At 39.3% G+C, this 13,983-nt stretch overlaps 1 protein-coding gene across 4 annotated transcripts in view; it reads left to right on the top strand.

Moving 5' to 3' along the window:
* BCL2L13 (BCL2-like 13 (apoptosis facilitator)) overlaps positions 1 to 13,983 on the top strand; it is a 43,336-nt gene that overhangs the window by 16,581 nt on the left and 12,772 nt on the right. For 2 of the 4 annotated variants that reach the window (XM_010566153.1, XM_010566154.1), the window contains exons 5-6: positions 2,704 to 2,773; positions 8,344 to 8,487. In XM_010566153.1, the coding sequence (XP_010564455.1) occupies positions 2,704 to 2,773; positions 8,344 to 8,487 (214 nt within the window). Of the gene's footprint in view, positions 1 to 2,683; positions 2,774 to 8,343; positions 8,488 to 8,938; positions 8,989 to 13,983 lie in introns of those variants that run through there. The other 2 variants (XM_010566155.1, XM_010566156.1) reach the window with 2 other exon arrangements.

The raw sequence follows: 13,983 nt of genomic DNA, 5'->3' as shown, positions 1-13,983 counted from the left end.
TCCACATGAACTACTTCTGGCTGTTCTGAGTGACCTCCAAAATGGATTTGTAGAGAGCTGGATTTGGAAGGTGCTACTTCAGGGACAGTTACATAAATGCAATTGTGAAGGCAGCATTAGCAAATAGCTATCTGAGTCTATGTTTTGTGGATTGGTTTAAATAATGTGGCTCAAAAGAAGCTGAGAATCTCCAGTACTACTCTTTCAGGGTTTGCATAGCTGTTCATGAACTGTTTGAACAATAAGGTACTGGAAGCCTAGATACCAGCGCCTAGTGTACTTTCTGATGCATGGGGCTTCAGCCTTCTATATGTGCATTGAAGAGGCATCTCATGCCCTCATGAAGGTAATACCCTTTACAGCAGACTTCGGGAAGGTTACAAATTTGGAAGTCATTCCATCTGAACATCAGGAAACACCTTTTTACTGTGAGGAGGACTGAGCACTGGCAGAGGTTGCCCAGAGGGGTTGTGGAGTCTCCATCCTTGGAGATATTCAAAAGCTGTCTGGGAATGGTCCTGGGCAGCCTGCTGTAGGGAGACCCTGCTTGAGCAGGTAGGTTGGGCAGGATGTTCTCCAGCTGTGCCTTCCAACCTCAACCATTCTGTGATTCCTTAACTAGCCCATCTATTCCTTAATTAGCTCCCTAGTCAACAACTAAGGGTTGGCATTTTATGACCAATGTAAATTAAAACTGACTGTTCGAAGTCAGGTAGGACAGGGCTCTGGGCAACCTGATGTAGTGAAAGATGTCCCTGCCCATGATCTTTAAAGATCCCTTCTAACACAAACCATCCTATGATTCTATGACTCTGACCTGGATTTCACAGCAAAGGTGCCATGTGACATCTGACCAGACAGATGAAGATGGTTGTTTCTTTTTCCATGAGTCATCCAAGGGAAAAGTACACTCTTTCAACTTACCATTTAACTTTTAGAAACTGATATATATACTGCCTGCTTCTATATGCAGTTTTTATAATGTCAAAACGCAGGTTCAGTATTGTGTAAACTAACAATTATTTACCCACAGAAAAGAGTATGTGGGGTACAAGTTTCTCCTTAGGTGGTAAAAGATACACTAGCGTGTTCCTCCAGAAATGACAGACGCTTATCTGCCTTTACAAGCCAGGCATTTGTCCCATGTGGCCTTAAAAACTTGTGCTTAGTATCTTCTGAAGAGCTGGGGTTTTGATAAATACCTCACTACACCCTGAAAAACTAGACTGGCAACAAGTTGGAAAATTACCTGTAAGCCTTGCAACCCACTCTTTTCATGTGTCTAAAATGGTATATTGACATAACAGCATTTTAAGTTTAAATGTCTTAAAGGTTGTAGATAATTGGCTGACTGTCTGACATTGACGGGTTGTAACTGGTGCACTCTAGGTTCATTCTTTTTAGAAAGTTCCTGAGAGGAGGTCTTTGAAAATTAAGTGGTTCTAGGTTGTTAGCAGCCTGATGCTCTAGGCTTCTTGTGTTTTCTATGGGAAAATATTTGCATGCCAAGTATTTTTTTTTATTTATATACGTACATACGTACATACCTATAAAGTCTGAAATGCCTGTGAAAGCGTGTTGATATGCATGCCTTTTTATAAGGCAAACTAGAGCTACTGTTTAATCTCTTGATAATATCCTTCCTGCAGCTGTTGTTGCTCTTCTCATCCCACTGATTCATTTGGATTTGCGTTTTAAAGGAACTAAAGTAGCAATGAGGTTAAGAGAATGCACTTAAAATGACATACCCAAATTATGTTTTCCCCAGTATGTTTTAACTCTGTTCTTTTACCCATGTTTGCTACAGTAGTGCTATTTGATACAATACTTATTTTGCTTATATTGTCCTGTCCTTTTATACACATATAAAAAGTATGTTATGGTACAGTAGGCTATTAGATCATGACAGGTTCTTGGAGTTCAATAAGCAGTCTTCTGTCCAATACCAGTTACCACTATTTGCCTTAAAACTGAAGTCTGAACTTGCCTTTTGTCATGATCTGGTTCAGGACAGCTACTTTTGAAGCAGTACATCTTATGCTGTCACTTGGCAGAAAGTCTTTGTTGTTCCTGACTGTAAGATACTATGTGATCTTGGAGGAAAAAGTATGAAAGAGAGGAATTTCATCATCCCAATTCAGAGTACAGAGATGATAAATCTAAAATAGAGGTATCTACTGAAATACGAAGGGGGGTTGTGATCAAAAGTGCTGTTTCTTGCAAATAAAGGCTTCAACTCTAACATAATGTTAATGCGGTCAAGCAGTCTGTGTTGGTTCATAGCCTATATTGTTTATTAAAATTTTACTCTGCATTGGCATCTATCTCACATATGAATTTCTTAGTGGAATTTTTTATCTTTGAAGTCTTAGATTATAAAAAATTGCATGCAAGAGCTTAGAAATTTTGGTAGCATATCAGAGAACCTACTTACCTAATGCCCTTTAAGTTATAGAATATCAAATTATTATGAAATTCACTTAACTAATTATATGAAATCATATAACTGGGAGAAGGTGATGCCTTCCTGACCCTGTCTGGTGCTGGCGTTTTATGTCCTGAAATGTGAGACTTGTTAGCTCTTGAAAATTACTTGCTGTAATATGTGTGAAAATATTTTGTTCTCTGGAAACTGAGAATTTTATTTTATTCTTGTTCTTTTGTTTCCTTTTATAACTTTCAGTGTTGGTTTAACTTCTGCAGGCCAGTGACATATCAAGAATATCGAGAGCGCACACAAGAGACAGCTGTTCATGCCAGTGGATGGAACAAGGTACAAAATAAGTGACTTTGCTAGCTCTCATGTCTATTTGAAGTCCATAGTGTTTTTACTAGCTACAGCTAGGCTTCACAGAGGACCAAGAATAACAAGAACCCACTTGTTTCTAGTAAGAAACAACTTTTGCTCTCAGAATGGTAGATGTGGACATGATATGTAGTTTTTAGATAATTTAGCCAGAAGTTATCTAATGGAAGTATTAGGTCAATCTTCCATTTCAGGTTCGAAATACATGTTAAAAAAAAAAAAGTGATAAACATGGTGAAAATAAAAATTGATAGTATCTTCAAAATATTTAAATTGTTCAGAAAATATAAGGACAGTGTGCCTACCTGGTTTCAGGCGTAGTTATCTCAAATGATATGAAGCTTCTTTTTAAAACAATATGCAAATCTGTAAATTAATTGAAACTTCATTTTAAAACAAAATGCACATCTGTAAATTAACTATCTTATAATAGTTTTAATATAGAATTACTGTTCCTAGATTAATCTTTCATTAATCATTCAAATTCATCATCTTAATCATTCTCTGATGGGTTCAGTGGGCATCATAAGAGAATGAAAGAATGAAATAACTATTCAAATTTAATCACAAATTGAGTATTAAAATTAGTCTTAAATTTAAAATAGAATAAGAAATCTTTTTCCCCTCTTTACATTTTTTTTTTCCAGAAATACTTTTCCTTAGCTAGATTTCCCTGCTTACTTCAGAAACTGATCATCTAACCGAGGGTGTGGGCACTTTTAAAGCAGTTTATTAAACATTGCTTGACAAGTTACTGTCCATGGCTCCAGCAATTATAATTGGTGTGTGTGCTTTCAGTTTATCACCTTGTGATTCATAGCATTTTAGTTTAAACAACCATGAAATCTGGTTATCAAGAAGGTGGCTTAAGCTAGCACGTTTTACTTTTCAGTTGGTGAAAACTAAAAACAAGCATAAAACCAGTCATTGTGGCTCAGCTTGCAAGGGAGGAGGTGGATTGAGTTTGACAGTTGCCTACTGCGTCTCCATATGCTATTGTTACACACCTCTTGAAGATGCAGCCCTGGGTAGATGGATCTGCTACATTTGGGGGTTTATGATTCAGCCTTCATGGCTGCTACATTTGTGCAGCCCCTGTGACTAGTGGATTTTGTTACCCATCAGTTTGTGATTGAGAATACCATCCAGAAGATGTCTTTGTCATCATCTTTGTTACCCGTAACATTTGTTACTACAAAACTTGCAGTCCACAAGCTAAGGAGAATGGAAATTTTACAGAATAATACAGCATCTGTTTGTATGGTTTTCGTGGTAGCTGGATGTTTCAGGAATGCCTAGCAGTTCCTTTAATAATACTTGTTTTGAGGAGATGGAATAGATTTGTGTTGCTTTCATTTCCTTTTAAATTCCTTTATCATCTTAATCAGAATCGTATTTTATAACAGAAGAGATCCAGATATCTTTCCTCCAACCTCAACCTAGCTTAATTTTCACTCTAAAGAGGAAGCTGTTAGAAAAAGAATTTTTTAAAGTAGCTATAAATAGACATAGCATTAAGTCTAATTAGCAGGCATACAGCAGCAAAATGAGGCTATGCTGACCTCAAGTTTATGAAAATTGGAAGGATGTATATTTAAATTGACTCTGTTGGGAGAACTGAAGCTTACTCCCTTTTACGACTAAATAATAAGAAAACATACAACTAGCTGGGCTAGCTGTACAGAATAATAAATCTCTCCCTGTTATATGCTCACAGCTGTTACATATGCTATAGCTTCTTGGGTGGAGCAGAAATTGAAGATGCACAGTAGCTGTGGCAGATGTCAAAGGGTTAAAAATGTGGAAATACCCTCTCACAGACAGACTTCTATGTGATCAAGGATTGTGGTTTGATCCAGACTAGAAGACATAAAACAACTGAAGCTAGTAGATGAAATGTGTTTTCAGCTACATGTAAGCTGTATCTGTTGTGCTCAGTAGTGGCATCTTGCACAGCAAGATGCTCTTTTTGATTTCAGTAGCCTATGAACTAGTATGTAAAATCTCACTTCAAATTTCTGAGCCTTTGCTGCTGTAGGTATGTATTATTATACATATGTATGTTTAAAAGCCCGACCTATTTAATATATTGAATGCAATGCACTCAGAGAGCCACACTGATCACTTAAAGGCCCAGTATCTCAGTGGCACAAAGCAGACTCAAAGTAGTCTTTGCAAATCTTCATTGATGTTATGTAGATGAGAACCATGGCTTACAGGTAAGCATATACTTCTGGGAGCTACTGGATTACCTAGATGGTTAGCTGGTTGGAGGTTGTGGACAAAGGCTTGATCTGTCTGGTTTACAATTGGGAAGGTGTCATTTTTAGCCATACCAGTTTTCAAAGAACCTATTCGTTATACAAGCATGAGCAGAAGGAAGACACTTCTAAATATAGCTGTTATTTTTTCCATTTAAAGATGCGGATCTTTTCCAGAGTGCAATGGTATGTTTGAACTGCTAAAGAGATTTGGTTAACTGACTAGCACATGAGATGTAAAGGAATGTTTTCAGTCACTAAAACATGAATATCGATCTGAATGAGGAAATATTGCAGGGTAAACTACTGCATAGGAAACTCGGTTCTTCCATTAACACCCCACAGAAGCAAAGTTTACCCACAGACATTAGAAGTGCTGGTTCTCAGTAAAAAAAATTCAGGAAAAGAAATTATTTCATGTATTTTTCAGAAATTGTGATGTGAAAATAATAGCCATGATGTTGGATTCTGTAAAGAAAAGGAGTCTTCACCTTGTATTTGAAATAAGGCTTTCATTAAAACAAAACAAAACCAAAACGACCTCAAACTTAGGGCAAATTATATTTCTATAATAAATAAATGTGATAAAAAATTGTAATACTTCACTGTTGAGATTTTATGGGTTTTGCTTAAAATTGAGTATCATGTACATACTCCAAAATACATGATTACACTATTGTGCATCAGATAAAAGGATAACAAATACTGAGATTCAACTGAACTGGTAAGTAGGTTAGCAGTCATCTTAATGTCCCACTTTTACTCATTAATGGAGCTAAGGAATAATACAACAAAAATGTAAGAAATAGTCATGTAAAGAATTAGATGAATCTTACGTTGAAATAGTCAGAAGGTATGCAGAAGTGGCAATTACTTTGGATACACTTCTTCAAAGTCTCTGGACTTTGTAATAATTTTTTTGTGTGTATGTTTGAATTTGTAATTTTGTACTATGGGATTGCAATAGTATAATTGACAGAAATCTTAATTTATACAATTAATCAGAAATCTTCTGATAGTAAAGGGTTTTTTTTAATGATTCCATAGAAGTTTTCTCCTGCCAGCTATTTTCTGGCATGCTGTGCTTGATACTCTGTATGTTTTTCTTCAGTAAAAATATAAATAGCCCCTAGCATCCCTTCCCAGGCATACTGGTGGAGGAATTGCAGTTGCTTTGAATTGCTAAAGCTATATTTTTATTTTGGTCTAGTTAAATCTCATCACCATTCATATAGCTACTCTTAGCTACAGAAAGCTGTTGATAACCTTTATGGAAGTACCGTGAAGAAGGTACCTTCTTTCATGAATTTAGGGTCATGCAAACCTGTTACTGTTCCTACTGGTCTCAAAGGTTTCTATAATTTCAGTAATTTCAGTGGGAAAGGAAAACCAGGTGGTGTTTGTTGGTTTGCATGGATTTGCATATTAGAGTTTCATTTGGTCCCTCGCTCCTGAGGCCTGCAGAGGCTTGCTAAATTTGGGAGTGGATGGATTAGATATTTAAGTTGGCAAAGGAGATGGCAACAATCATGTTCAGTATGCCAACATTTGAGCTCCCTTCATTTCCTAACCAGCCTTTTTTTGCCTTTGTTTCCCTTACCTTCAGCTTAAAGTAAATGTCAAATATTTTGAGATCTCAATGTTCATGCTGTTGTAGAATTATGTGGGTGTGCCCAAAGCCTCTGAAAGATGCCTGGTCTTGACAGCATGCTTTTTTTTCTTTGATCCAAAAATATCGAAGTTTCTTCTGGCACTTGGCTCACCTTGACCTGCTCCTTAACGTTTGCACAATGTAAGCTTGTACCTCTCCTGCCTGAGTTGAGATTAATTACAAGAAACTCAAAAAACCCAAAGGCTTTTAAAATTCAAGCACCATCCTGTTCCTAGTTAAGTGACTGCAGTGTAACTGTTTGTCCCAGAACAGTCCTATAACCTATCTGCCATAGTACTGGACTTTCTGAGTTGCTAATCAGCTGGAACATCTTAAATTTATCAGGTTACAGGCATTTTTAAGGCCCCATCTGTTTTTAGTGGTACATCTCAGTGTGACTCCACCATGAATTTAGTACAAATCTCAAACCCAGCCTACTTTTCCTATTTGTCTTCCTCCAGCTTTGCATCCTGTGGTGTGATTTCTGGGAATAGTAGTGGAGGATATTTACAGAAAAGAAAATCAGGCTGAAGGAGGAGGAGACTGGGAAAGGAAGAAGGCACTTGGAATTCAGTCTGAGCAGTAGTATTAGCCCGCATCTACCTTGTGCAGCTGGGAAACAATGTTCTTATTTGAACAGTGAATAGATATGCAACACAGTTGCCACAAACTAGGTGTGATAAAACTTACAAATATTTTTCTCTTGTATCATAATAGTGCTTTTTCAGATGCTAATGACTTCAACTGATACCAGTTTCCTGAACTTGGCAAAGTGCTGCATATAAACCTTGCCCAGAGGGCCACTCATGTGCTCTAGAAGAATAAATTTAGAGTTTTTAAAGTTCAACTGCATGTTGTTTAGGCAAACAAAAACATAATTTCAGAAGGAAGTGTCTAGAACTGTATAATATGAAGGAGGTGGATTCACAGAGTCTTGCATCTTCCAGAGCAACTGACATTTGGGTTAAGGCTGAGCATTCAGTTAGAGACAAAGGGTTTGGAAGGAGGAATGAGAGTAGGAAATGAGGGAGGGAATTCTGTATGTGTTAAATTTGGCATTGGAGAGAGAGTTAACACGGAGAGGGGTCTGTCATTTTAAACATGTCTGTAATGTTATGGGGCTGGGAGGAGTTGTTTGTTTCTATGCTCTCTGAAAGCCAAGTGTGAACTTCTTAAGAGACTGTCTAGTGCAATGTATCTATTCAAGAATGTATATGAGTTTGCTCTTTAAATACAAATTGGATGCATATCCCTTCAAACTATTTATAATGTTGCACTTTCCACTTCTGGGGTAGCAAGTTCTGGATTGTTCTGCTTCTTTACCTGAATCTTGTGTTGGGAAAAAATGGGGCTTAAGAAGGCACTGCAGTCCTGTTCTGTGAAACTCTCAAGTTAGGCTGTGGTGTTTTGCTTATCAGATTAAGTGCTGCTTTCTTACTGAATTGAATTGTGTTTCTGCCTTGTGTCTTCACAAAAATGAAGTGTATAATGAAGTGTATAGTCCCTGATACCTTTGGACTTGTAGATTCTGACCTTTTCTGTGGACCACATGAATTCTTCTGTTTTACCTACATAGTGGTATTGATAATGCTTTCTGTATTTATTCACAATTCTTCTTTTTGAAGGTCTTGGTACCCCTGGTTCTGCTACAACAATTTCTGATGGAGTTAACCAGACGGGGCCAGGAACCACTGAGCGCACTTGTGAACTTCGGGGTGACATATCTAGAAGACTATTCTGCAGACTATATCATTCAACAAGGAGGATGGGTAAGAAGACAATGTTTAATTTTCATACTTTGTTCAAAGCCGTTTTCTAAGTGTGATACTATACTTAATAGGAGTGAAAGCTAAGAGGGGTTGCTAGAAGTAAGCAGATGAGAGAAGAAATGCCCCAGAAAAAGCAGAAAAAAAAGCAGGAGGTCAGGACCATGTAGTTGAGAAAGTATCTTGGGCAGTCATCTATTTCGCCTCTCTGTCCCAAGGCAGAACTGACTTTTACCCATTCATTTCTGATGTTGACATTAAAGACCTATCTGACTGGACTCCACAATTTCCCCAGGCAGACTGTTCCAGTTTTGTGCATGTCTGGTTTGTTGGATTGCCATTGAAATTGAAGAGGTCCTCAGGTGTCAAATAAAAACTAGTTTTCATGCACTGTGTGTTAAGATGCTAATTTGTTGCTATATGGTGAGCTTTGTATGTTCTTTCCTGTTAATAGACATAACAGAATTGCATTTAGAAGCAAATACCAGTAACAAGAGATACTGTGCCTGAGAGGCTCATCTTTTTAATATTACCTTCATACTCTGGTGACTGCTGGAAATGGTATATGGTGTTTTTTCCTTTAAATTTCGGAGGGTTTTTTAGCAGATAAGTAATTGGGGACCACTTCTTACAGAAATGTCAGTAGGTACTAATTTATTTGTATAATAAATGATAGAATAGCTAATGCATATTGGATGTTATAGCTATATAGGAACATGAATAGAATGAGCAATCAAGATTTCTTTGTGCTGCATTTCCTTGTGGAAATCTTCAATTCATGGTAACCAACGTTCCTGAGTCATGGCATGCTGAGAAAGTTTCATTTAAAAATGCATCACAGAGGCAGCTTACAGCCAGTGAGCTGGGTCTTGAAGGCTGAGCTTTAGATTACTGGGTGTCATGGTTTAACCCCAGCCAGTAACTAAGCACCACGCAGCCGCTCACTCACTACCCCCCCACCCAGTGGGATGGGGGAGAGGATCAGGAAAAAAAGTAAAACTCATGGATTGAGATAAGAACAGTTTAACAGAACAGAAAGCAAGAAACTAATAATGATAACAACAACAACAATAATAGGACTGGAATATACAAAACAAGTAATGCACAATGCAATTGCTCACCGACGCCCAGTTAGTTCCCGAGCAGTGATCCCCCCAGGCCAACTCCCCCCAGTTTATATACTGGACATGACATCACATGGTATGGAATACCCTGTTGGCCAGTTTGGGTCAGCTGCCCTGGCTGTGTCCTCTCCCAACTTCTTGTGCCCCTCCAGCCTTCGTGCTGGCTGGGCATGAGAAGCTGGAAAACCTTTGACTTAGTATAAACATTACTTAGCAACAACTGAAAACATCAGTGTGTTATCAACATTCTTCTCATACTGAACCCAAAACATAGCACTGTACCAGCTACTAGAAAGAAAATTAACTCTATCTAGCAGAAACCAGGACACTGGGTTTGGGAAGGATGCCAGATTTGAATGGAATTAATCTGGGATTAGTGAAATGCCTCCAGCAAGTTGATTTATTCTAAAAAGAAAAGCTGTTCAGGAAAACCCAGTGATTAAAAAGTGCTAGTAGGAAAAATCTCATTCAGATAACTTCTCACATTTCAGGACTTTACCTGAAGTTTTTTTTAAGAGTTTGTTCCAGAATTTCTGCACGTCTGCACTTTCCTATATCCTTTCCCTTCCTGGCAATTGTGGATAATAGTTTTCAAAGCCTTTGGGAGGGATTGTTTGTCTTTGATGGACAGAAACACTAACAGCATGCAGCCAAATGACCTTAGGTCATTTGATAAGTGTACTCACATTACAAAGTATTTTCATCACAGGGAAGGTCCTTACAGATGGATGTTAGTGCTATTTTGCTTTTCTGCTTTTTTTTTTAACCTCAGAAAAGGCTGTGGTCTGTTCTCTAGCCCCTGTTTGAGGCCTGCTATAAACATACTTAATATAGTGCAAAGCCTCTGTAAACAAGCAGCTTTCCAGCATGGCCTCCAAGGGTGGGGGCTGTGCTTTGTGTTTGTGTGACTGTGCATGTATGTACAGATCTGGATAGTTGGTGTTTAATGGGCTACGGGCTTGTCTGTATACATCCAGTCAGGCATAAAATCAGACTGACATAAGCAGTACAGCAAACAAGCCAGAGCTATTTTTGAAACAGCAGAAGAGGCGAGGAAAGAGACAAGGTGATGAAAATGCTTTCCAGCCAAATTAATGTGGCTGCACTAACCCTTTGTGAGTTGCTCTGGGAATGGGCTTGGGGACCCAATGGACTTGTGGCTTAATGTGGAGGAAGGGAATATATGGTTTTATTGTAAATTTTTTTCCTGTAAGGAAAATGTTCATTTTTACTGAGTGGCATGCTTCTCAGTTTGTTCCGAGTCTGTGGGATGGTGTTCTGGGGTTGGCAGTGCTGGGAGCAGGGCGTGGGGTAAAGGTGGGAGAGTTTGTCTTTCTGAGAAGGGCCGGGGAAGAGCTGCCTGGCAGGCTGTTAGCCGTCACGCAAGTGTTTTGCATTTTTTAAGATGAGCATCTGCCACCGGGGCTCTGTGTGCCGGATCAAGTTGTCAGTAATACTTCGCTAGAGCCATAAGGGCAATATATAAACCTGGGAGTCTCCAGTGAATTATGTTGCTGTGACAGTAAGAGGTTCAATTTTTGTGTTATTCCGGAGTGGTGTGAAGTTGGTCTTTCCTACAGCTGCTAAGCACTTACTTAAAACCGAGAAGATACCAGAACAACCTGTCTGTTTTTTTGTGGATCAGGAGCAGAGGAGAGCTTCACAGGAGTCACCTTTTCAGAGGCAGACCTGAAAAATTCTGTACTGTCTCTGGTGCTGTCTCTTTCCTTGGCACCACATAATTAGGGATCTTCTTCAATTTCTGGATTGCAGTCAACCTTTGCCAGGAGGGAAGTAGCCAGTTGAAGGTAAGGGGTCAGCTGAACCCTTCCTATGCCCCAGTGCAGATCTGTGGAGTCAGAATTTTACAGAGCTGTGTCATCCACTGGGACCACTTGCTGCATCATGCAGTGCAGCCATGATGCGGCTGGAAGAGCTCCCGAGGTTCTGCGTGTGTGCAAGACTTCATGTTGTTTTCTGGGCTCTGGAGGCTTGTAGGTCCGGGAAAGCATCTGATTGAGGATGGTGGACAACAGTTAACTAGAAGCAAAATTGCTAGCTTAAGGGAATAAAGGTTGGTAAATTGGATAGCTATGCAGTAGATTTCAAGAAATCAGCATGGCTTGTGAGGAATGGGAAATGTGGGATACCAGAGGTAGAGCCTCTGAGATGAGAAGTTGCTTTTTTATTTTTCATCCCAGTCCTGCAGATATACAGTGATGAGATGATATGTTGAAACAATCAGTGTTCCCCTCCCATTCTCCCTTCAGGCACTAAAATTGTAATTCAGATAACTTTTCATGGTAAAGTGGGACTGGGATGTAATGGTTGGTTGGTTGGTGAGAGCATAGCTGGCATATTTTCATGTTCAAGTGCATACAATACTTTGATAATATGATTCTGGTCATTGTGTATGCTGTTCCCCTTCCTCTTCGTCTGTTTTGCAGCTTTAGGGTCAAAGTCTTCCAAGTAGGAATGTCTGCAGTGCACTGCATATTGTGTTTGGATGCAGCTGGCAGCACAAACGTGAATGAAGAGATGAAATGACTACTCCATCTAGTTTACAATCTCTTACGTTTGCAGGTGGATGCAAGCTGAGTTGGGAGGACTGTAAGAAAGCAAGGAAATCTTGCTTTCTTCTGGAAAGCCTCCCTTTTTCACTAATTACAGTGACAGGTTTGGCTGTAGCTCTTATATTTGCCCTGCTTGACTTTTAAGTTTTAGTATGATCTCTCTTTTGGAGCAAAAAGCATGTTTGGCATTCTGGGTTCTCTAAATAGACACATGTGGGAACACATATTTCTTCCTCCTGACTCTGTGTTTTGAACCCAAATGGTCACACTAAGATCTTGTTCCTTTATCATCTTGAGCCATTGCAAACCAATTCCCTGCCTGATTTAGCAGTAGCTTCGTTCTTCTCATTCCTGAAAGCAATGTTAGGGCTCAACAAACTGACATGCAGTATACATGCTCTCCCCTCCCCTTCTCCTCCTCTTCCCTCCCTTCTCCTTTCCCCTCCCTTCCCTCCTTGTACCTCCCCTCCCTTTTTGCTCTGACTTCTCCAGGGCTGAATGCTGCTGCATCAGAAGCAATTCTTGGTCTCCTGGAAAAGTGCACAGTAAGGCCAGTCAGTTGGTAAGGATTTTTTTCCTCTTCCTTTCCCATCCCTCCTCCCAATATTTCTTCTCAAGCTGTGCGGATCCTGTTTTCCATGGTTAGATTTCATCTATGTTGAAATAGTCTGGGAATGTCTATAAGGAGGAAAAAGTATATGATTGCTTGGAAGCTAGCTGCTTTTATTTTTTCTCTCAGATTCACATCCACGTTACGAGCCCATCTGCTTTTCACTTGTTTGAAAGAGGTGAAATAAGTGCATGCAATTGGTGTTTATCGGTATTTGGTTAATAACCTTTCTTCTCTCAATAAGAGGCTGGTATTTGTATTTGTGACCCATAGCTGAAATTCTCTGCCTTCCCAGCGTTCTTGTCTCATGATGTTCAGATCTGGATTTGAATTTAACTAGCTACTTGCCCATGTTGAAGAAAGTAAAAGTAAATTTGCTTGAAATACGCATAGTGTTTACAGTTTCAGATCTCAGCCCTAGAAGAGCTGTCCTCTGTTTCCAGTGTTCTGTCTTGGGCTTTTCTGCTGGTTTTGACATTTTGTTTGCTGCTGGTAGTTGAATAATCTATGTACTACAGTCTGTTAACAATCAGGAGGAGAAAAAGGCGAAGAGACGCTTGTCATCCTAGCAAAGCGAGGCAGTCGGTTTGTGTAACTGGAGATTAAAATCTCCTTCTGCAGCAGTCCAGGTGTCTGTCTTGACAATGACAATGCAGAAATAGAGAGGCGTGCTCCACTGGAGGAGAGATAACTAAGTTTACTATGGTAGAGATGCGAGAAAAGGCAATCTAATTAGAGAAGTCCTAGAAAGGAGTTTTCCTTTCAAAATAATTATACTTTACACTTGTATCATGGAACATTGCAGTAAAACATGCACTTTTATTTGTATGTAACTTCTCTGGTACAGTAATAGATTTTTTAGGCACTGTGGCTGAAGGAGAAGGAACTTAAATCATCAAGGAGCAACTAGATCTCCTTTCTTTTTTCCCTTCCAACAACTTCAAATCAGTCTGTCTGAAGAAGTGGTCTCTAAATAACTGAATTTACTTCAATTTAAACTGATAAGACTGAAACCTTGAAGGGTGTTGCTTTGGTGCTGACTCCGTCCAGGTAGTAGAGGTTATGTTGGAGGGCAGGGGAAGGAATAGGATCATTTCCGCAGGCTGTTCTAGCCAAAGCATTCCTTGAAGGGTATGAGAGCAGTGGCTGCAGTATCGGTGTGCTTTGATTTGGTTCACACAACCTTCCCCCC

Source organism: Haliaeetus leucocephalus, unplaced genomic scaffold, assembly GCF_000737465.1.
Source record: "Haliaeetus leucocephalus isolate CR32 unplaced genomic scaffold, Haliaeetus_leucocephalus-4.0 Scaffold206, whole genome shotgun sequence".
Lineage (NCBI taxonomy): Eukaryota > Metazoa > Chordata > Aves > Accipitriformes > Accipitridae > Haliaeetus > Haliaeetus leucocephalus.
This window is presented reverse-complemented; position numbering and strand designations above follow the sequence as displayed.